General features: G+C 49.3%; 1 protein-coding gene and 1 pseudogene across 3 annotated transcripts in view; both read left to right on the forward strand.

Annotated features, from left to right (window-relative positions):
• LOC101601819 overlaps nucleotides 1–5,623 on the forward strand; it is a 32,344-nt pseudogene extending 26,721 nt beyond the window's left edge.
• Slc45a1 (solute carrier family 45 member 1) overlaps nucleotides 1–22,090 on the forward strand; it is a 32,855-nt gene that overhangs the window by 5,776 nt on the left and 4,989 nt on the right. For 2 of the 3 annotated variants that reach the window (XM_045149948.1, XM_045149949.1), the window contains exons 2-7: nucleotides 6,113–6,545; nucleotides 7,140–7,232; nucleotides 7,857–8,081; nucleotides 11,655–12,394; nucleotides 16,400–16,553; nucleotides 20,032–20,208. In XM_045149948.1, coding sequence (XP_045005883.1) covers nucleotides 6,149–6,545; nucleotides 7,140–7,232; nucleotides 7,857–8,081; nucleotides 11,655–12,394; nucleotides 16,400–16,553; nucleotides 20,032–20,208 — 1,786 coding nt within the window. In that variant the 5' untranslated portion in view covers nucleotides 6,113–6,148. Of the gene's footprint in view, nucleotides 1–6,112; nucleotides 6,546–7,139; nucleotides 7,233–7,856; nucleotides 8,082–11,654; nucleotides 12,395–16,399; nucleotides 16,554–20,031; nucleotides 20,209–22,090 lie in introns of those variants that run through there. The other variant, XM_045149950.1, reaches the window with a different exon arrangement.

A 22,090-nucleotide genomic window follows, 5' to 3' on the forward strand; every position in this document is an offset into this window, starting at 1 on the left:
TACCTCTGCCTCCCAAGTGCTGAGATTAAAGGTGTATACTACCATGCATGGTTGAAAATCAATTTTTTTTAATTCCTTTGAAAATCAATTTTTAAAATTTTTTTGTTTATTTTTATTTATTTGAGAGTGACAGACAGAGGGAGAAAGGAGGAGAGAGAGAGAGAATGAGCGTGCCTCCAGCCACTGCAAACAAACTCCAGATGCATGCGCCACCTTGTGCATCTGACTTATGTGGGTCCTGGGGAATCGAGCCTCAAACCGGGGTCCTTAGGCTTCACAGGCAAGTGCTTAACCTCTAAGCCATCTCTCTAGCCTTTGGAAATCTTTTTTTTTTTTTTTTTTTTTTTTTTGGTTTTTCAAGGAAGGGTCTCACTCTAGCCCAGGCTGACCTGGAATTCACTATGGAGTCTCAGGGTGGCCTCAAACTCACAGTGATCCTCCTACCTCTGCCTCCTGAGTACTGGGATTAAAGGCATGTGCCACCACGCCTGACTTGAAAATCAATTTTTAAACATTATTCTTCTTAGAATAAATTTTCACAGCTTCTAACAAATACATTGTTATTCTAAAAAAATTTTTTATTTATATTTTGGCATATGGGGAGGCATGCCAGGGTTTCTTGCCACTGCAAATAAATGCCAGATGCTTGCGTCATTTCTTGGGCTTGAGATGAGTGCTGGGAAATTGAACTCAGGCCAGCAGGCTTTGCAAGCAAATGCTTTTAACTGCTGAGCCATCTCCCCAGCCTGATTATATATATAATATATCAATATAATATATAAATATATATAAATAAAATTTTAAAAAATGGTTCTGGCCCTTGCATTAAGGGTGAGCCCTTAGTGAAGACTTTCTTCAAACTCAGGATTCATTGTGATTTAAGTGCTGGAAGGTTTAACTGGAGCTCAAATTTCTCCCTTTCACAAGAGCAGGCTGCAGGGTATGTTTTAAAGCTGGGGTGGCAAGAGGTGACGGTAGTTTGTCATCTTGCAAGGAGATGGACCATTTGACATGGGGCAGCAAGATTCCCCATTCCAGCAACATACTTCTGTCATATGCTGTTCAATACGGGGATTTGTCCCAACTGAGCCAGCAGTTCTTCATTCCCAAGTCAAATGCATGCCCCCTCGAGGAGCGCTTTATGGGGTGAACACTGATGGGAAAGACAGCGTGAGTTGCTGTGTGTCTGAAGTGAGGAGGCCTGAATAGCAAGACAGACAGGAAGTGGGTTCCAGAAGGAGAGTCTGTGACCAACAGGTACTTGAGCAAGTTCCCAGCACCCCTGCTCTGAAGGTCTGGGGTTGATGGAAAGCAGAATTGTGGGGATCCCCGCCGTGCCGTTCTGTGGGTTTCAGCAGCTACCTGAGCTCTGGAAGGAAGGTGAGGTGGTCTTCAGTATGCAGAAACACCTAGGCTAAAGCAAAATGGAACATAAACAAGCTTAGCTTTTTAAAAATTTAACCTTGATTCAATCCTCAGAAATGAATCATACTTTACGGGCTGGAGAGATGGCTTAGTGGTTAAGCACTTGCCTGTGAAGCCTAAGGACCCGGGTTCGAGGCTTGATTCCCCAGGACCCACGGTAGCCAGTGGCACAAGGGGGCGCATGCGTCTGGAGTTGCTTTGCAGTGGCTGGAGGCCCTGTCACCCCCATTCTCTCTCTATCTGCCTCTTTCTCTCCCTCTTGTCTGTTGCTCTCAAATAAATAAATAAATATGAATGAAATGAATTATACTTCAAATGAAACATTACATGTATTCATAGTTCTCAGGTCCACCTGTTCTTGTTTCTAGGAGAATCCGGTGTTTTTCGAAGGTCACACGATGAGACATTTACAGAGGGACAGTACTGTGAGGGGCTTCTGCCTATGTGACCTCAGTGTAAAGTCCATCTTGTAGCAAGGCGGAAATATCCTTCCTCACTGGGGCTGGAGAGATGGCTTAGCAGTTAAGGTGCTTGCCTGCAAAGCCAAAGATCCCAAGGTCAATTCCCTATTGTCCATGTAAAGCCAGATGTGCAGTGGTGCACACATCTGGAGTTCATTTACAGTGGCTGAAGGCCCTGGCACGCCAATTATCTCTCCCTCCTCTCCCCTTCTCACTCAGACTCTCTGATTCTCCTCTCTCTGCTTGCAAATAACTAAATAAAATATTTAAGGGCTGAAGAAATGGCTTAGCAGTTAAGGCACTTGCCTGCGAAGCCTAGGAATGCTTGTTCAAATCTGCAGGTCCCACATAAGCCAGATGCAAAAATGACTAAAGCATGCAATGTTACACGTGTACATGTCCACAAGGGCCGCATGCATCTGGAGTTTGTTTACAGCAGCTGAAAGGCCCTGGTACACCCATTCTCTCCCTCTCTCCCTCCTTCTCTCCCTCTTTCTCTCTCTCTCTTTTTCTCCATCTCTCTGTCTGTCTCTCTCTCTCTCAAAAAAAAAAATTATATATATATATTTAAGCCAGGTGTGGTGGCACACACCTTTAATCTCAGCACTTGGGAGGCAGAGGTAGGAGGACCTCTGTGAGTCCGAGTCTACCTTGAGACTGCATAGTAAATTCCAGTTCAGCCTTGGCCAGAGCAAAACCCTACCTTGAAAACAAATAAACAAACAAAATTAAAATCCTTCGTCATCAGCTAATTAACCTTGCTGGTGACTTTGTCTCTTGCCCCTCCCCCACCATGCCCAGTAGTCGGTTCTTTCATAAGGATACGGCTTAGAGCACCTTTACACCACTTCCCACCTAACTTGAAGGCAGGAACTGTGCTTTTAGTCATGAATGGGCAGATGGATGGATGGACATTTGGAAATGTGAGTAGGCAGGTGGGTAGATGAGAGGATGAAGGAGTGGAAGGGTAGGAAAGTAAGTATATACATGGCTGGAGAGATGGATCCTCAGATGAACGGAAGGATGGGTGGAGGCAGAAGGATGGAGAGCTGGTGGACGGGTGAATGGATAGGTAGTGAATGGAGGGCAGATGGCTGGAGGGTCGACAGATTAACGGAAGATGGAGCTGCAAAGTTAAAGGCAGTAGTTTGTAAAGCCTGGTAGCCCAGATTCAATTCCCCAGAACCCAAGTAAAGCCAGATGTGCAAAGTGTTGCATGCACCTGAAGTTTGTTTGCAGGGGCAAGAGGTCATGGCATGTGTACACACACACACACACATACACATTGTCCCTCTCTTTGCTTGCAGATAAATAATAAATAAAATATTTTTAATTTAAAAGATTGATGGAGACTGGAAAGATTGCTCAGTGGTTAAGGTGCTTGCCTACAAAGCCTTCAATTTCCCAGGACCCACATAAAGCCAGATGCACAGTGGTGCAGGCATCTGGAGTTCATTTGCAGTGGCTGGAGGCCCTAGCGTGCCCATTATCTCTCTCTCTCCCTCCCTTCCCCCCTCCCTCCCTCTCTCTCTCTTCTATCTCCCTTTCTGCTTGTAAATGAATAAATATTTTTTAATAAAGATTGATGGAGCTGGACATGGAGGCACACACCTTTAATCCCAGCACTCAGGAGGCAGAAGTAAGAGGATCACTGTGAGTTCGAGGCCACCCTGAGACTGCATAGTGAATTCCAGGTCAGCCTGAACAAGAGTGAGACCCTACCTCAAAAAACAAACAAAAAAAGATTGACGGAGAGCTGAGCATGGTGGCACACACCTTTAATCACAGCACTTGAGAGACAGAAGTAGGAGGACTGCCATGAGTTCGAGGCCACCTTGAGACTTCAGAGTGAATTCCAGGTCAGCCTGAGCTAGAGTGAGACCCTACCTCTAAAACAACAAACAAAAAAGATTGGGGGGCTGGAGGGATGGCTTAGTGGTTAAGGCATTTGCCTGCAAAGCCAAAGGACCCAGGTTCAATTCCCCAGGACCCATGTAAGCCAGATGCACAAGGGGGCGCACACATCTGGAGTTCATTTGCAATAAGCCCTGGTGCACCCATTCTCCCTCTCCCTCTCTCTCTCTCCTTCCCCCCTTTCTCTGTCAAATAAATAAATAAAAATAAAAATATTTTTAAAAAAGATTGGGGCTGGAGAAATGGCCTAGTGGTTAAGGTGTTTGCCTGTGAAGCAAAAGGACCCAGGTTCAATTCCCCAGGACCCACGTAAGCCAGATGCACAAGGGGCACATGTATCTGGAGTTCGTTTGCAATGGCTAGAGACCTTAGCGTGTCCATTCTCTCTTTCTCTGTGTGTGTCTCTTCTCTCTCTCTCTCTCTTCTTGCAAAAAATATAATATTTTTTAAAAGCCAAAAAAAAAAAGACTGGTGGAGGATGGATGGTAGATGGATGAATTGATGGACAGACAGAGGAATAAGTGAAAATAAAAGTAGATGGATCAGTGAGTAGATGAGTTCATGAATGTGTGGATGGATGGCAGATGATGAATAGATGGATGGATAGGTGAGTTGATGGATGAAGGGATGTGAGGTAGAAGGTAGATGGCTGGATAAAGGTGAAAAGATGGGTGGTGGGTGAAGGGATATGTGTGAATGAATAGGTGGTGAATGGATGGATGGGTGGTGGTTGGACGGTCAGATCGATGGATGGGTGAATGGGTGTGTTGAGGGATAGATGGATGGTGGCTAAGTGGATGCAGGGTAGATGGAAGGTCTGTGGGGGAGGGTGCCTAGATGGGTGGATGGAGGGTAGATGAATGGATGAGTGGATGGACGGATGGAGAGGAGATAGGCGGGTGGGCCACGGGGCTCACAGTGTGCTGACTCGCACTAGAGTGTCTCTCGGTGCCATCATTCCCATCACCGTGTCCTCTGGTGACCTTCCCGAGTGGTGGGTGGTGGAGGAGTTCCGCACACAGCCATGGAGTCAAATTTTCAAGTGATTCATAAAGCAGTTAACAGCACCGATGGTGTGGTGGCAAGCAGAGGAGGAAGTTAATATCAGAAATAAGGACTTGAAGCTAAAGCTTACATCTGATTTTGAAAGAAAGCCCATAATGTTGATCTTGGTACTTAATGAGCCCTATCGTCATGGAGCCCAAGGATGGGAAAGTGTCCCAGCTTGAGGGGATCTATTTCAGATTCATTCATTACCTTCCTTCACTTGAGGTGCTGGGGATAGAATCCAGGGTCTCTCCTGTTCTTGACAAGTGCATGACCACTGAGCTGTGTCCCCAGCTCTTAGTTCTTTAAAAACAAAAAAAAAAAAAAGCATCCTCTGGCTGGAGGGATGGCTTAGCCGTTAAGGCACTTGCCTGCAAAGCCAAAAAGACCCAAGTTTGATTCCCCCAGGACCCATGTTAGCCAGATGCACAAGGAGGCGCACATGTCAAGAGTTCATTTGCAGTGGCTGGAGGCCCTGGCGCGCCCATTCTCACTCCCCCCCACCCCGCCTTCTCTGCCAAATAAATAAAAATAAAATAATTTTTTAAAAAAGAAAGCATCCTCAAATGCCACAGAACCCTCAGCATTCCTGATGCTGCTGCAGAGAAGAAAGGGCTGCTGTCTCCCCACACCCCCACCCCCACCATGGGGCTACTTTGAGACCAGCATCCCCTCCCCCACCCTCATACCGCTGACTCTTCCGAAAAGGTCCAAAGAAGCTTAAGGAGCCCAGGGGACCGCGGCTTTCCTTCGAGCGGTGCCGCTCCTCCTCATGAAGGACCCTCTTCTCCCTGTGTGTGCGCCAGCACGCAGGGTGCCCATAGGTCCTGTCCCATTTGGTCTCTGATCCCATGGGACCTTCAGGGAATGACGAGATGAGCCCTGAAAAGGAGCCAGAGGTTCTAAGAGAGCCTGGAAGTCCCCTGGGCCTGTGAGGAGCCATCAGGCTGGGGCTCCTCTGAGGGCATCTTCCATGACTGTCGTAGCCTAGCCTGTTGGAGGAGCAAGTCTTGGAGCTACCAGGGGACTGAAGACACAGTCCCCACGCCAAGCTCCAGGAGAATGCTCGGATTGGTCTCCCTGGGCAGATGGTCTGCTCTGATGGGAAGGGGTCTTGCTGCACACCCCCTCCCCAGCTGGGCCCTTGCTTGGGGACAGGATGGACAATGAAGTCAGCTTTTCCGGAGTGGGAGGACCAGAGGGCTGGAGGGCAGGGGACCTCCTCACAGAGGCCGTGGTAAAGTAACTGCTTGTCCCCAAACCAGGTTCCCTCACAGCGACACCCACCAGCCCTGCCTACGATGATCCCCCCGGCAAGCAGCGCCCCTCCGGGAGAGGCCCTCTTCCCAAGTGTGGCTCCTCAGGACTTCTGGAGGACCGCCACCTCCAGCTATTCGGGGTCAGTGACTCGGCATATCAGCCACCGGGCCAACAACTTCAAACGTCACCCCAAGAGGAGGAAGTGCATTCGTCCCTCTCCACCCCCACCCCCCAACACCCCATGTCCCATTGAGCTGGTGGACTTTGGGGACCTGCACCCCCAGAGGTCCTTCCGGGAGCTGCTTTTCAATGGCTGCATCCTGTTTGGAATCGAGTTCAGCTACGCCATGGAGACCGCCTACGTGACCCCAGTGCTCCTCCAGATGGGCCTGCCCGACCAGCTCTACAGCCTGGTGTGGTTCATCAGCCCCATCCTCGGTGAGCCCCAGCTCAGCCCAGATGGTGGACAGCCTCTGGAAACCTCCGGAAGCTTCCAGAAGCCTCTGCTGAAGCAGCTTAAGGGACCTGAGGGGACAAGGGAGGAGCAAGAGTTAAGTTCCACGCCTTAGTATGGGGCTATAGGACAACACAGGTGTGGCTGGTCCCGTCAGTGTGTTTAGTTCTTGTCTATCTTGGATACTAGCTCAGGAACTTCACGAGACCCCAGGATTCTGTCCTCTTAGACCGTGTCGTCAGCATAGAACCCAAGCCATAAAGCTGGATGCTAGCTCTCTGGGCTTGGGCTGGGGGCGGGGGTGGATCTTGGAATGTCTGGGATTCCCAAGGAAGGCTATGGGTGCTTGGTGCCTCATAGCATCCAAAGTGGATGATTTCAGGAGGTGATTTGGGTCTGTTTATCTTCTTATCTTGTGTTTGAAATCTGCCCTGCCAACTATGAGTGCCCTTCCTTTAATCTTTTTGGTGCACTGGGATGTCTGGGGCATGCAGGTGCCTTGGGAGTGTGACAACCTGTTTTAGAGTTTGTGCGTGTTCTGGGATCCCCAACAATGACACTGGCCTGCTTTGTTTCAGGATTCCTGCTGCAGCCTCTCTTGGGTGCTTGGAGTGACCGATGTACCTCAAGGTTTGGAAGGAGACGCCCTTTCATTCTTGTCCTGGCCATAGGTCTGTTGTTTGACATGCAAATAAAATGGAGAAAAGGAGAGGGGGAAGAAAAGGCCTCAACTACTTCCTTTTAGTAAAACAAACAAACAAACAAACAAAATGTCTAAAGCAAAACACCTTCCCCAGTGGCTCCAGGCTCCCAACTTCTACCTGAGCCAACCCTAAAAATAAATTACTTTCATCTTTTTTTTTTCTTTTGGCAATGCTGCATTACTTTGATCATGTTTTTAAAATGAGCTAATAAGACTCATATCATTCCAACTCAGCCTGATGGAATAAAACTCTGTCCCAAGTGTAAGAAATATATATATATGTATATATATGACTTGTTTACAGGTGACTCCCATGGGCTCTTCTTCAGGTTTGATTTACAAAGTCCTTGAGGCCAGGCGTGGTGGTGCACGCCTTTAATCTCAGTACTCAGGAGGCAGAAGTAGAAGGATCACTGTGAGTTTGATTCCATCCTAGGACTACAGAGTGAATTCCAGGTCAGCCTGGGCTAGAGTGAGAGCCTACCTCAAAAACAAGTTCTTGCCTCCTCAGGATTCTCAGCTTAGGAAGTATGCTTCTGGGGACAGAGTTGGTCTCTGTTTCTTCAAGGTGACTTTGTCTCTCTGTTTTCAGGAGCATTACTGGGCCTCTCGCTCTTGCTAAATGGCAGGGACATTGGCACAGCCCTGGCTGACACAGCCACCAATCACAAATGGGGCATCCTCCTGACTGTGTGCGGGGTAGTTCTGATGGACTTCAGCGCCGACTCAGCGGATAACCCCAGCCATGCCTACATGATGGACGTGTGTGGCCCAGTGGACCAGGACAGAGGCCTGAACATCCATGCCCTCCTGGCAGGTGAGTGTCCCTTCCCAAGATTGGGGCTGCAGAGCCAGATGTGTGCATTTGGCCACGGTGGGAGTGGGGGGCGCTTCCTCATCCCTACACTTAAAAATAAGTCCATGAAGCCAGGTGTGGTGGCGCACGCCTTTAATCCCAGCACTTGGGAGGCAGAGGTAGGAGGATTACCATGAGTTCAAGGCCACCCTGAGGCCATGTAGTGATTTCCAGGTCAGACTGAGCTAGAGTGAGACCCTACCTTGAAAAAAAAAAAATAAAAAAAAATAAATAAATAAAACAAAAGTCCATGAAGTTCACATATATGGTAAGCATTGAAGTGATTGAAAATATTTATCTCGGGAGCCAGGTGTGGTGGCGCAGCATTTGGGAGTCAGAGGTATGAGGAGTGCTGTGAGTTCAAGGCCACCCTGAGACTTCATAGTGATTTTCAGGTCAGCCTGGGCTAGAGTGAGACTCTACCTCAAAAAAAAAAGAAAAGAAAAGAAAACAGAAAATATCTATCTCAAGCTAGAGATATGGCTAACTGTTAAAAGCATTTGCTTGCAGAGCCTGTTGGCCTAGGTTCTGTTCCCTAGTACACATGTAAAGCCAGATGCACAAAAGGACACATGCATCTGGAGTTCGTGTGCAGTGGCAAGAGCTGCTGACGCACCCATATTCAACTCTCCAAGGTGACACAAGCACGCAAGGTCACACATGCGCACAAGGTGACACCCATCTGGAGTTTGCAGTGGCTGGAGACCCTAGCATGCCAACTCTCTCTCTCTCTCTCTCATAAAAAAAAACCTAACATACAGCATTGATACAGGTGTGTCTGTTTATGTGTAAATGCAGGTGCCCCTCAGTACCCATGGGGCACCAGTTCCAAGAGACCCTCCGATGCATGCGAGATTCCACGATGCTCGAGTCCTTTACAGGAAATGGGATGGTGTTTGTGTTACCGACACATGTATTGCAATGCCTCCAGGTTAACAACATATACCATCATACCATGAAGAGAAAAGGAAATGCAAGTAGTTGTTACTCAGTATTATTTAGAGAATAAAGACAAGAAAAACCCTGTGTATATGTTTGGTAGAAGCACAGGTTTGGTTTTTTTTCTGAATATTCATCTTTGTGTGTGTGCACAGGGGTGTGTGCACGTTCATGTGTGTGAATGGGGCATACCATGGCCCGTGCGTGGAGATCAGAGGGCAACTTTCAGCTCAGTCCTGGACTTTCTGCTTCATTTGAGGCAGGGTTGCTCTCTCTGCTTCTTGATCTATTGTTCTTGGCTATGGGCTGTCAGGAAATTCTCATGTCTCCTCCTCCTGTCTTGTGGACAGAAGTCCACCGTGGCTTTCAGCTTTTTATGGGGTGGGGGTCTGGGAATATAACCCGGTTATGCAGGTAATCTACTGAACATCTCCTAGCCATCTTTCCTGAATTTTTTTTTAATATTTTTTGTTTGTTTTTATTTATTTGAGAGTGACAGAGAGAGAAAGAGGCAGAGAGAGAGAGAGAATGGGTGTGCCAGGGCCTCCAGCCACTGCAAACGAACTCCAGATGCGTGCGCCCCCTTGTGCATCTGGCTAACGTGGGTCCTGGGGAATCGAGCCTCGAACCGGGGTCCTTAGGCTTCATAGGTAAGGGCTTAACCGCTAAGCCATGTCTCCAGCCCTTTCCTGAATATTTTAAATCCAAGGGTTCAGACTTTGTCGCTAGGAAGTGCTAACTATATATGTTTAAGTATCAATTCCTAAATGCAAATTTGCATATGTATTTGATTATTATTATTTGCAGGAACTATATTCCTACAAAGTTATGCCAACACTGAGTTAGAAAATCATAAGGTTGGGTTCCTGTGATCCTGTGGTCACAGATTTTCATCAGATTGGTCAAATGCTTAGCTTTGTCCTAGGCTTTTCTGTTTGAAGATACCAACGTTGTTTAATATATGATGTTAGCTGGGTGTGGTAGTGCACGCCTTTAATCCCAGCACTCAAGAGGCAGAGGTAGGAGGATCACCGAGAGTTCAAGGCCACCCTGAGACTACAGAGTGAATTCCAAGTCAGCCTGAGCTAGACTGAGACCCTACCTCGAAAAACAAAACAAAAACAAAAACAAATATATGCTGTTGCCTGGCTGAAGTGATCTCGTTGGCCCACAGTACTGTAGCTATGCCTGAGTGGAGCTCTTCTGTCCCACATATTTCCTGTGAGGAACATGAGTTCTTCTCCCCTCAGGAACATGAGGCATTTCCAGTTATTTATGTATTATTTGACAGAGATGGGGAGAGAGAAAGAGGCAGATAGAATGGGCGCTCCAGGGCCTCCTGCCTCTGCAATCAAAATCCAGACACATGCGCCACTTCATCCATCTGGCATTAGGTGTGGACTGGGGAATCAAACCTGGGTCCTTAGGCTTTGCAGGCAAGTGCCTTAACTGCTGAGCAAACTCTCCAGCTCAGGCTAAGGCAGTTCAAGCAGTGAAAACCCAGCAAAACCCCATGACCAGAGTAAAAACATGGTGCTGAAGCAGACAGCACAAAGCACTTCGGGGTATAAGCGCTGAAACAAGGCTGGGCCCTAGATTGTTTGCCCTCAGCTGGGCCTCCTGCCTTGGGCAAGCCAAATTTTTGGCTGTTCTGCATGTATTATTACCTATTTATTTGCGTGTGTGTGTGGGGGGGGTGTCAGGCCTCTTGCCGCTGTAAATGAATGCCAGATGCTTGTGCCACTTTTTGCATCTGGCTTACATAGGTGGCTGGGGAATTGAACCCTGGCAGGCAATCTTTGCAAGCCAGCTCCTTTAACCGTGGTACCATCTCTCCAGCACCCCTCCTTTTTCTGTTTTTTTGAGGGAGGGTTTAAATCTAGCCCAGGCTGACTATGTAGTCTCAGGGTGGCCTCGAACTCACGGCGATCCTCCTACCTCTGCCTCCCAAGTGCTGGGATTAAAGGTGTGCACCACCACACCCAGCATCCCCCCAATATTTTTGAGAAGAGTCTGCAGTGTCACGGATCTCTGCCTCCCTCTTGATTCCCAACAACTCAAAGGCTCCTGAGAGCTGCCCACCAGATAGAGGAGAGGCAGGAAGGCTTCGGGGTGACTTTCCTAGCGGTGGCCATGCACAGGGATCACATTAAAGGCCACACTTACACACACTTGTTGTGTGTTGGAAAATGGGATTATGCTATTCCGAAGCCAGTGGGAGACTTGAGAGGGAAGGACGGGCCTGGTGCAAACATCACTTCTGTGTTTCTAGTGGGCTTTGTGTCAAGTAGCCTAACAGGTTGGCAGGTGGTCCGTATGCTGCCAACTCTGGAGCCAAGCCCCAAGGTTAGTATCAGAAAAGGGGCTGGCAGGTGGCTCTAGAAGGCAGGCCAAGGGACATTCCTGAGGGAGCCTGCCCCTGAAATCCCTTTCTCAGTTTTGTTGGGGTGTAAGTGGGACAGATGCTATGTTGAGTCCTGGGATGGGCTTTGCTACTTTAACATCCTCCTAAGAAATGTTGCTACCCTTCTCGGGGTCTCTTCTTGCCCGGCTGGGTAGGGTGACAGGGACTGAACCCCTGTTTCTGTCTCCTAGGTCTTGGAGGAGGGTTCGGCTATGTGGTCGGGGGAATCCACTGGGACAAAACCAGCTTTGGGAGAGCCTTGGGGGGTCAGCTCCGTGTCATTTACATCTTCACCGCCGTCACCCTGAGCGTCACCACTGTGTTGACTCTGGTCAGCATCCCTGAGAGGCCCCTGCGGGCCCGGGGTGAGAGGAGGACAGCCATGAAGAGTCCCAGCCTCCCACTGCCCCCGTCCCCACCCGTCCTGTTAGAGGAGGGGGCCAGCGAGGCCCTCCCTTCCAACGCGGCCACCAGCCTGTACGCCAGCTTCTCCAGTCCCATCTCCCCGCCCAGCCCCCTCACCCCCAAGTACGGCAGTTTCATCAGCAGGGACAGCTCCCTCACCGGCATCAACGAGTTCGCTTCGTCCTTCGGCACCTCCAACATAGACAGCGTGCTCATCGACTGTTTCACGGGGGGCCATGACAACTACTTGGCCCTCCCCAGCAGCGTCCCCAGGCAGGCCATTAGCGTCAGCTTCCCCCGGGCCCCTGATGGCTTCTACTGCCATGAGCGGGGGCTGTTGGAAAGGAGGGAGGGGCCCTTGACCTCGGGCTCGGATGGAGATGTGCTGAGGGTGGGCTCCCTGGACACCTCCAAACCACGGGCCTCGGGGATCCTCAAGAGGCCCCAAACACTGGCCCTCCCGGATGCAGCGGCAGGTGGTGGCCCTGAAGCCAGCAGGAGAAGGAACGTGACCTTCAGCCAGCAGGTAAAGACAAACGTCCCGGGGAGGTGCAGATCCAGCCCATGGTCACGTGTGGTGGCCCTTGTTGTCAGCTAGAGGGCGAAGGGGGAAAGTAAATCTAGAAAGTCATTTCTGGGCCATCCAGGGGTTCTGCAGGTTGTCTGATCTGCACAGACTGCCCCTGCAGAAGCGTGGCAGGAGTGGCTTGCTTATATCACTGGTTTCTAGCACTTTCCCTCAATGGCCCACCCACGCTCATTTGGGCCTTGTGAATCGGGGCCCGCAGGTCTGAGTCTCAAAGAAAAGTAAGGTGGAAAGGTGGCAGCGGGTGCGGGCCCCCCACCTGCAGCTCTGGCTCTGACTCTGCTGTGCCTGCCGTTAGCTGATGCCAACAGGCAGCAGAAACTCTAGATGCTCAGGCACATCACCTTCACCTTCTGTGAAGGCACAGAAACTTCTGGAAGGCTGTTGAAATTTTCGTTAGAATATGTCGGATTGGCCACAAAGCCACTGGCCGATGTGTGAGGTTTTGCATCTCACAGAACCCGTGACCTTGATGAGGGTCCTGTAAACCAAAGGAAGACAGTCCTAGTATTGTTAAAGGTTTGACTTAAATTTTTTTTTAAAGTGTGTGTGTGTATGTGGGTGGGTGTGTGTATGGACCTGGGTCTCTTGCTTCTGGTGCAAGTAAATGCCAGGCACTTGCATCACTTTTTTTTGTTTGTTTGTTTTTCGAGATAGGGTCTCACACTAGTCCATGCTGACCTCGCTATGTAGGCTCATGGTGGCCTCGAACACAGCAATCCTCCTACCTCTGCCTCCCGAGTGCTGGATTAAAGGCGTGCGCCACCACACCCGGCTCACCTTTTTTTTTCCAAGGTAGGGTCTCACTCTAGCCCAGGCTTACCTGGAATTCACTATGTAGTCTCTGAGTGGCCTCGAACTCACAGTTCTCCTACCTCTGCCTCCCAAGTGCTGGGATTAAAGGCATGCGCCACCAATGTCCAGTTTTGCGCTTCTTATATGTCTGGCTTTAGGGAGATGGTTGGGATTTAAACTCGGGCTGGCAGGCTTCGCAAGCAAACACTTTCACCACTGAGCCATCTACACAGCCCCTGTCCTCTTATTTAAAGTAGACATGTAATGGCTGGGAAGATGCCTTAGCAGTCGAGGTGCTTGCCAGCGAGCCCAAAGGACCCAGGCTCAATTCCCCAGTAAGCCAGATACACAAGGTGGCACATGCATCTGGAGTTCGTTTGCAGCAACTAAAGGCTCTGGCATCTGTCCATCCTCCCTCCCTCTCCCTCCCTCCCTCCCTCCCTCCCTCCCTCCCCCCTCCTCTCTCTCTCTCAAATGAAATTAAAAATAAATAAATGAAGTAGGCATGTGTAATCCATGTGCACAGCCAGCCTCAGGAGCATTATAGGAGACAACATTGGGAAGCTGGGCTTCTGTGGCCATGAGAGCTATGAAAGTGTCTAACCTGCACAGACCTTCTAGGGAGTCGTCTTTGAAGGTCAGGTACATTGACCCGATGAGACACCTTTGCTCAGGCCATAGACACCGCTGCCTCCTACTGAGGCTGCTCCTCCACAGGGAGGGTTCTGCAGGGCAGAGCTGCTCCTTGCAGGAATGAGTGTCCAGGCGGAGAACATCCCACAAACTGCTGTCTGGAAAGTGTACAACCCCAGCATGGTATGTCGAGGGCTTTTGATATGTCTTCACTTTTGATGACACCCTAGTGGCTCCTCTGGCCCTTTGTAAATACTGGAGAGCCCTGTTCTGTTCCACAATTGGCGGGTTCTAGGCGGAGTTCTTCAGGGTACTGGAGGATCTCAGCACACCTCTTTCTCCCATGTCAACAGTGGGGTGCCTCCTGTTCCCAGTGCTGCCGAAGACCATAGAAACTGTGAGCCACAGGCTGAGGAGATGGCTCAGTGAGTAAAGTGCTTGCCATGCAGGCATGAGGAGCTGAGTTCAGTTATCAGAGCTCACATGAAAAAGCTGGGCAAGGGCTGAAGAGATGGCTTAGCGGTTAAGGCACTTGCCTGCAAAGCCTGAGGACTAAGGGTTTGATTCCTCAGAACCCATGTAAGCCAGATCCACATGGTGGCGTATATATCTGGGGTTCCTTTGCAGTGGCTGGGGGCCCTGATGCACCCATTCTTTCTCTCTCATAAATAAGTAAATAAAAGTAAAAATTAAAAAAAAAAAAGCTGAGCAGCTGGGCATGGTGGTACATGCCTTTAATCCCAGAGGTAGGAGGATCACCATGAGTTCGAGGTCACTCTGAGACTACAGAGTGAATTCCAGGTCAGCCTGGGATAGAGTGAGACCCTACCTCAAAAAACTTTAAAAGAAAAGAAAAAAAAAATGCTGAGCAAAGTTGTGTGTTTGCAATCCCATCATGGGAAGCACAGACAGGAGGGTCCCTTGGGATTTCTAGCCACCCACTCTGGCCTATTTGAAAAGTTTCAGGGCAGTGAGAGACCCTGTCTCAAAAAAGATGGCTGATCAGGGCATGGTGGCACATGCCTTTATTCCCAGAATGCAGGAGGCTGTGGTAGGAGGATCACCGTGAGCTCGAGGCCAGCCTGGAGTTACTGAGGAAATTCTAGGTCACTCTGGGATAGAATGATACAAGAGCCTCAAAACAAAACAAGAACGGTGGATGGTGCTCGAGGAACGACACCTGAGATTGATTTCTGTCATCTACATACAAGCATACATATGTGTGTGCACATTTGCACACATCCACATGCAGGTATACATACATGTGTGCACACTTTCACAGTCCATATGCAGGCATACGTATGTGCATCCACATTCGCACACACATGAATGTGAGTACACACAACACATTCAAGCTCAAGGGGGGCCTGGTGTGATTTCAACTGTCTTTCTAATACAGACATGGTGATGAGCACTGTTGGTGTGGCTCTTCTGGGAGCCAGTATTGTGGGCTCCCCACCTCCTATTCCCACTAAGATGCCCAAACAATTCCAGAAAGATCAGTTCAAAGGCTGGAGTTTGTACCCCAACTCCAAACTTGGGTGCTAGCCCAAGCATTCCAGAAGAGTTGGCAACCAAGCCAGAAGATGGCTGTCCTGTGAGATGTTGTACTGGGTCTCAGGAATAACCCTTGCCCCCTCTGGTTTCTATTCTGTTGAGGATGGAGTGGCTCAGCCTCATGGTGACTTCCTTTAAGGGCTCAAATGCATGGCTTCCTTGTCCTCTGTGTGGCAGGAATCCCACCTGCAGAGAGGGTTTTTAATATTTCTATTTTATCTATTTATTTGCAAGAGATAGAGAAAGCATGGGTGTGCCAGAGCCCCTTGCCACTGCAAACAAACTCCAGACACATGCACCACTTTGGGTATCTAGCTTTACATGGGTACTGGGGAATTGAACCTGGGCCAGCAGGCTTTGCAAGCAAGTGCCTTTAACTGCTGAGCCATCTTCCCAGCCTCAAGGAGGGTTTTATACATTGCCCTAGTCACCTTGAAATAAGTCTTTCAAGGCCTTCTCTCATGGGAAGAAGGTAAGAACTGGACTTTTTTACTTATTCTCAATTAATGATTTATTTGGGGAGAAAGAGAGGGTGAGTGGGTGTGCTAGGGCCTCTAAGCCACTGCAGATGAACTCCAGATGCATACACACCCTTGTGCATCTGGTTTATGTGGGTCCTGGGGAATTGAACCTGGGTCCTTAGGCTTCACATGCAAACACCTTAACTGCTAAGCCATCTCTCCAGCCCATGGACTTTTATTTTAAATATACATCTACGCTACAAGGGACTCTGTGTATCACAGGATCCACACTGTGGGCACACCCAAAATGAATTCCCACTGTGAGCTGCTCTGGGTGTCAGATGGGAGGCCTCAGAGTCGTTTCTCCCATGCCTGTGGTGGCTGGTGCTTGGCGTCTCCCACAGCGGACCCCGTGGCTATGATTTCCTTCTCGACACAGCATCCGCCTTCGTGGGATGCAGACCCATCGTTCTTAGAGGGTGTCCCTGGTTCGTTACAGGTGGCCAACATCCTACTGAACGGCGTAAAGTACGAGAGCGAGCTGACGGGCTCCAGCGAGCAGGTGGAGCAGCCCCTGTCCCTGCGACGCCTCTGCTCCACCATCTACAACATGCCCAAGGCACTGCGCAACCTCTGTGTCAACCACTTCCTGGGTGAGTTCGCTGTGGCACCCTGTCTGTGTCTGGTGTAGTTGGGGTGCAGGATGGACCAGATGTCTGAGCTGGGCCTCCATCCCAGAGGACACTTGTAGCAGTTACTTTCTCATTGCTGGGACAAAACACCCGTCCAGAAGCCGCTGATGGGTGGAAAGGGTTTGTTTCAGCTCAGAGTCTCAAGAGGAAGTTTCATCAGGGCAGGGAAGGCAGAGCAGAGCAGGCAGCCGTGGTGTCACACCTTGTCACAGAAGAATGAACAGCAAGAGTGAGCTGGCTCTGCACACCCAGTGGGTTGGGCTAATAAACCTCAAGGTCCACCCCCAGTGACACGCCTCCTCCAGCAAGGCTCCATGGGCTGGCGATCGAGTATGAGGCTTAATGACAACATTGAGGCTATGGGAACCGTTTATGTTCAAAGCCCCACACCACTTCCCAGGGGCTTCTCCCCTTCCTTAGCCTCCCAGATAAGAGCCCGGGTGGACCATGGGCCTGGCTGCTGCACTGGGGGCTCTTCTTCAGGTGCCCCAGTGGAGACAGGTGTCATAGTTGAGGGCACCCCATTTTTTCCAGACACTAGGTCTTCACTAGGTCTCTTGGACACATTACAGTTATGCAATGAACCTCACTTTCTCAGTGTGTCCTCTTCTATCAGATGTGAACTCAAGCCAACCTCCTGCCCGCCTTCATAGATCTATTGATAACTCTTAAATCCCCAGGGCTTAGCATTCAAGTGACTGGAGAAACCCAGGCTTGCACCTCATTCCTCTGATATCTCTTTGCTGTTGAGTTGTTGAGCTTCTGAAGAGGACAAAGAAGGTACAGCAAGCCGGGCGTGGTGGCGCACGCCTTTAATCCCAGTACTTGGGAGGCTGAGGTAGGAGGATCGCTGTGAGTTTGAGGACAGCCTGGGACTACAGAGTGAGTTCCAGGTCAGCCTGGGCTACAGTGAGACCCCACTTTGGGGGGAAAAAAATCTCAGTATTGTTCTTCATGAATGCTGTCAACCTTTTCTTTACTTTTTTTTTTTTAATGCAAGAGAGAAAGAGAGAATTGGGGTGCCAGGGCCTCCAGCCACTGCAGTCAAACTCCAAACATGTGTGCCACCTTGTGCACATGTGCAGCCCTGCATGCTTGTGTCACCTTGTGCATCTGGCTTATGTGGAACCTAGCAAGTTGAACATGGGTCCTTAGGCATCGCAGGCAAGCACCTTAACCACTGATCATCTCTCCAGCTTCAACCTCTTTTTTTTTTAGTTTTTAAAAATAAGTCAGGCATGGTACACATGGCTTTAATCCCAGCACTTGAGAGGCAGAGGTAGGAGGATCACCATGAATTAGAGGCCACCCTGAGACTCCATAGTGAATTCCATGTCAGCCTGAGCTAGAGTAAGACCCTACCTCAAAAAACAACAACAAAAAAAAAGCTTTTAAAAATTTATTTATTAGAGACAGAGGCAGAGAGAGAGAGAGAATGGGCATGCCAGGGCATCTAGCAACTGCAAATGAACTCCAGATGCATGCACCACAATGTGCATCTGGCTAACATGGGACCTGGAGAATCGAACCTGGGTCCTTAGGCCTCGCAGGCAAGTTCCTTAACCACTAAGCCATCTCTCCAGCCCTCAACCTGTTTTTGAGACAGGATTTCTCATTGGCCAACAGCAAGCTCATCAATTAGTCTAGACTAGTTGGACAGCAAGTTCCAGGGATCCACCTGTCTCTACCTTCCCAGCACTGAGATTATGGACCCACTCAACCACACATTTGTGCATCCTGGTGATCAAATTTAGGTCTTTGTGTTTGTGAATCTAGCACTTTGCAGGCTAAGCTATTTCTGCCAGCAGACAGGTAGTGCTGAGGGAAGGACCAGGCCTGCTGGTTCCTCCCTAGGGGTTGAGGAGGAAGATGAACGTACGATAACTCAGAAACCTCTCCTGGCCACCGGAGAAAAACCACACTGAGTCAGGAGTCTTTTCGAAGCAGGAACTCACAAAAAACTCTCTTTATTGCTATGAGCAGTTGCCTATATCATGTTGGGGACAAAGGCGGGGATTTTAGGGTGGGGGGGAGGGGAGAGGTAAAGGCCAATAGTAAACTGTAATTATTGAAGTGATAATTGCAATTGCCATGTGGAAGTGGCAGGTCAGAAGCCATTAGGTGTCTTGCTGAGTCCTAGCTGGCCAGAGACAGGTCGCCAAACTTTAGCTAGACTCAGGAAGTTCTACTAGGCCTCACGCCTGGGCCTTTCAGCACCCAACATTTATGCTTCAAAATCATGTATTTTTTCTGGTCAGTAAGAACACTGATGGGACCAGAGAGATGGCTCAGTGGTTATAGGCCCTTGCTTACAAAACATGAAGACCTGAGTTTCATTCCTGAGTGCACAAAAAGTACATGCATCTAGAGTGTGTTCAGTGGCAAGAAGCCCCAGTGCCCATCTTTCTCTTTCCTTCTCTGTTTTTCCTCTCTGTTCTCAAATAAATAAACACATTTAAATTTTTTTTGCTTTTGGTTTTTAGAGATAGGGTCTCACTCTAACTCATGTTGATCTGGAATTCACTGGATAGTCTCAGGGAGGCCGTGAACTCTGATCCTCCTACCTCCCGAGTGCTGAGATTAAAGGTGTACACCACCATGCCCAGTTTTATTCCTCCCCCGGCAAGGTAGGGTCTCACTCTACTTTGGGCAGACCTGGACTTCATTATGTAGTCTCAGGGTGGCCTTGAACTCACAGCAGTCCTCTTACCTCTGCTTCCTGAGTGCTAGGATTAAAGGCATGTGCCAGCACACCCGGTATTTTTCTTTTTTCCTTTATTATTTGTATTTATTTATTAGAGACAGTAGGGGAGAGAATAGCACACCAGGGCCTCTAGCCATTGCAAACGAACTCCAAATATATGTGTCACCATGTGCATCCGATTTACTTGGGACCTAGAGAATCAAACCTGGGTTCTTGAGCTTCACAGACAAGCGCCTTAACCGCTAAACCATCTCTCCAGCCCTAAAAACATTTTTCTTTTTTCCCGAGGTAGGGTTTCACTCTAGCTCAGGCTGACCTGGATATCCACTCTGTTGTCTGAAGGTGGCCTCAAACTCATGGCGATCCTCCTACCTCTGCCTCCCGAGTGCTGGGATTAAAGGCGTGCGCCACCAAGCCCGGCTCTAAAAACATTTTTTAAAAAACAGCACTAAGAGCTAGAGAGATAACTCAGTGGTTAAAGGTGTTTGTTTGCAAAGTCTGACAGCCTGGGCTCAATTCCCCAGTATCCATGTAAAGCCAGATGCACAAAGTGGTGCATGCATCTGGAGTTCATTTGCAAGTGGCAAGATGCCCTGATGCACCCATATTCTCTCACTCTCTCCCCCTCCCTTCCTGCAAGTAAATAAAAAGTTAAAAAGAAAATAAAGAGCACTCAGTGAAAGGGCAGAGCCACAGCCTCTGTGGCCCAAGGTCATGGCCTCTGTCTTCCTCCAGGGTGGCTCTCATTCGAGGGAATGCTGCTTTTCTATACGGACTTCATGGGTGAGGTGGTGTTCCAGGGAGACCCCAAAGCACCGCACGCATCGGAAGCATATCAGAAGTACAACAGTGGTGTCACCATGGGCTGCTGGGGCATGTGCATCTACGCCTTCAGTGCTGCCTTCTACTCAGGTACCTGTGCGCATGCGTGGCTCCTCCCACGAGTGATGGTCCTTGGGTGAGCAGGTCACCAGACAACGTGAATGACAGGGCAGTTCCATCTCTACAAGTGCTGGCGCAAGTCCCAGTTGTGGGGAGGGAGGAGCCGCGGCCCTCCGCCATCACTGCGCCTGCCAAGCTGCCCTGACCAGGACCCAGGTGGGCACCTGGGATGCAGCGACCAATTCTGTGGGCTCCAGGCCTCCAAAAAGAGGGGTACTCCAAAGTGGACATGGCTAGACTTGCTAAACCAGATGGCCACACACAAGGGCAAGACAGGGCCTAAGGACAAGCCATGGGACCAATTGTAGACAGATGTCCTGCCACAAAACCCTTGTCCTTCCCATGAGGCTCTGCAGGGCAGCAGGGCCTGAGGGAAGCAGGGGAGGAGGAGGAATGCATGGAGGAAGCAAGCGTGTGGAGGCTGCAGGGTGGGCAGCGGCTGAAGTCTGAGTTGACTCTGAGGCTGTGCTCCTGGATGACCTTAGCGACACCAGGATGATGCCATGTCCCCATTCAGCCTGACTGGCAGCATGAGCTGGGCAGGTCTTATCTCAGGGGTCTCTCTTTTTTTTTTTTTCTGCAAAAGGTTAGACAGCAGATATTTCTAGATGTTGAGGCCAAGGGACTTCTCTTGCAGCCACTCACTGGAGCTTTGTAGCTCCAAAGCAGCCACAGATGGTATGAAACAAAATTGGCATGGCCCTGGCCTGTAAACTGATACCCTGCCTCCTGAGAGTGTGCTGCACAGGATCTCCAGGTGCCACAAATAATACTGATCTTCTTTGGTTTTTTTCTTAGGCATTTAAAAGTACACAGTCCCTGTTAGCTCCAGGGCCATACAAGACCAGGTCACGAGGACTGGGGGTGCATGCAGTGGCTGGAAGTTTGCTTGCCACTTGCATGGCCTTGGGTTTGATTCCCAACACTTCCAAAACAAAACAAGTTAAAAAACAAAGCCAGGTGTGGTGGTGCACGCCTTTAATCCCAGCACTCAGAAGGCAGAGGTAGGAGGATCATCGTGAGTTCGAGGCCACACTGAGACTCCATAGTGAGTTCCAGGTCAGCCTGGGCTAAAGTGAGACCCTACCTCGAAAAAACAAAACAAACAAACAACAACAACAAAAAAAAGCAAGCTACAGGCTGGGGTAGGCCAACTGCTTTATCTCATTTTCCTCATCTCAGTGAGGGCGACCCCCACATTGTAGGCTGTTACTTCTGGTAGTTGGCAGAGGGACTCTTAAAGAATTTGTGGTTCAGCTGGCCGTGGTGGCGCACATCTTTAATCCCAGAACTCGGGAGGCAGAGGTGGGAGGATCACCGTGAGTTCAAGGCCAGCCTGAGACTACATAGTGAATTCCAGGTCAGCCTGAGCTAAAGTGAGACCCTACCTTGAAAACCAAAAAAAAAAAAAAAAAAAAAAAAAAAAAGAATAAAGAATTTGTGGTTCGATTCCCCAGGACCCAGGTAAGCCAGATGCACAAGGGGCACATGTGCCTGGAGTTCATTTGCAGTTTGCTAGAGGCCCTGGCGTACCCATTCTCTGTCTCTGTCTCTCTTCTCTGTCTCTCTCTCTCTCTGCTTGCAAATAAATAAAATTTAAAGATATGGTATATTTAAAAAAAAGAATTTGTGGGCTATAGGTAGAGTTCAGTGCGGTACAGTGTGTGTACTTAACATGTTTGAGGCCCTGAGTTCAATCCCCAAAAGCCCTTATAGCAGTAACCTTCTCATTGCTGAGACAAAGCACCCAACCAGAAGCAGTGTATGGGAGGAAAGGGTTAATTTCAGCTCACGGTTTCCAGGGAAGTTTCACTGTGGCAGGAAAGCATGGCAGAGCCTATTTATTTATTTA

Source organism: Jaculus jaculus, chromosome 5 (assembly GCF_020740685.1).
Source record: "Jaculus jaculus isolate mJacJac1 chromosome 5, mJacJac1.mat.Y.cur, whole genome shotgun sequence".
NCBI classification, from domain to species: domain Eukaryota; kingdom Metazoa; phylum Chordata; class Mammalia; order Rodentia; family Dipodidae; genus Jaculus; species Jaculus jaculus.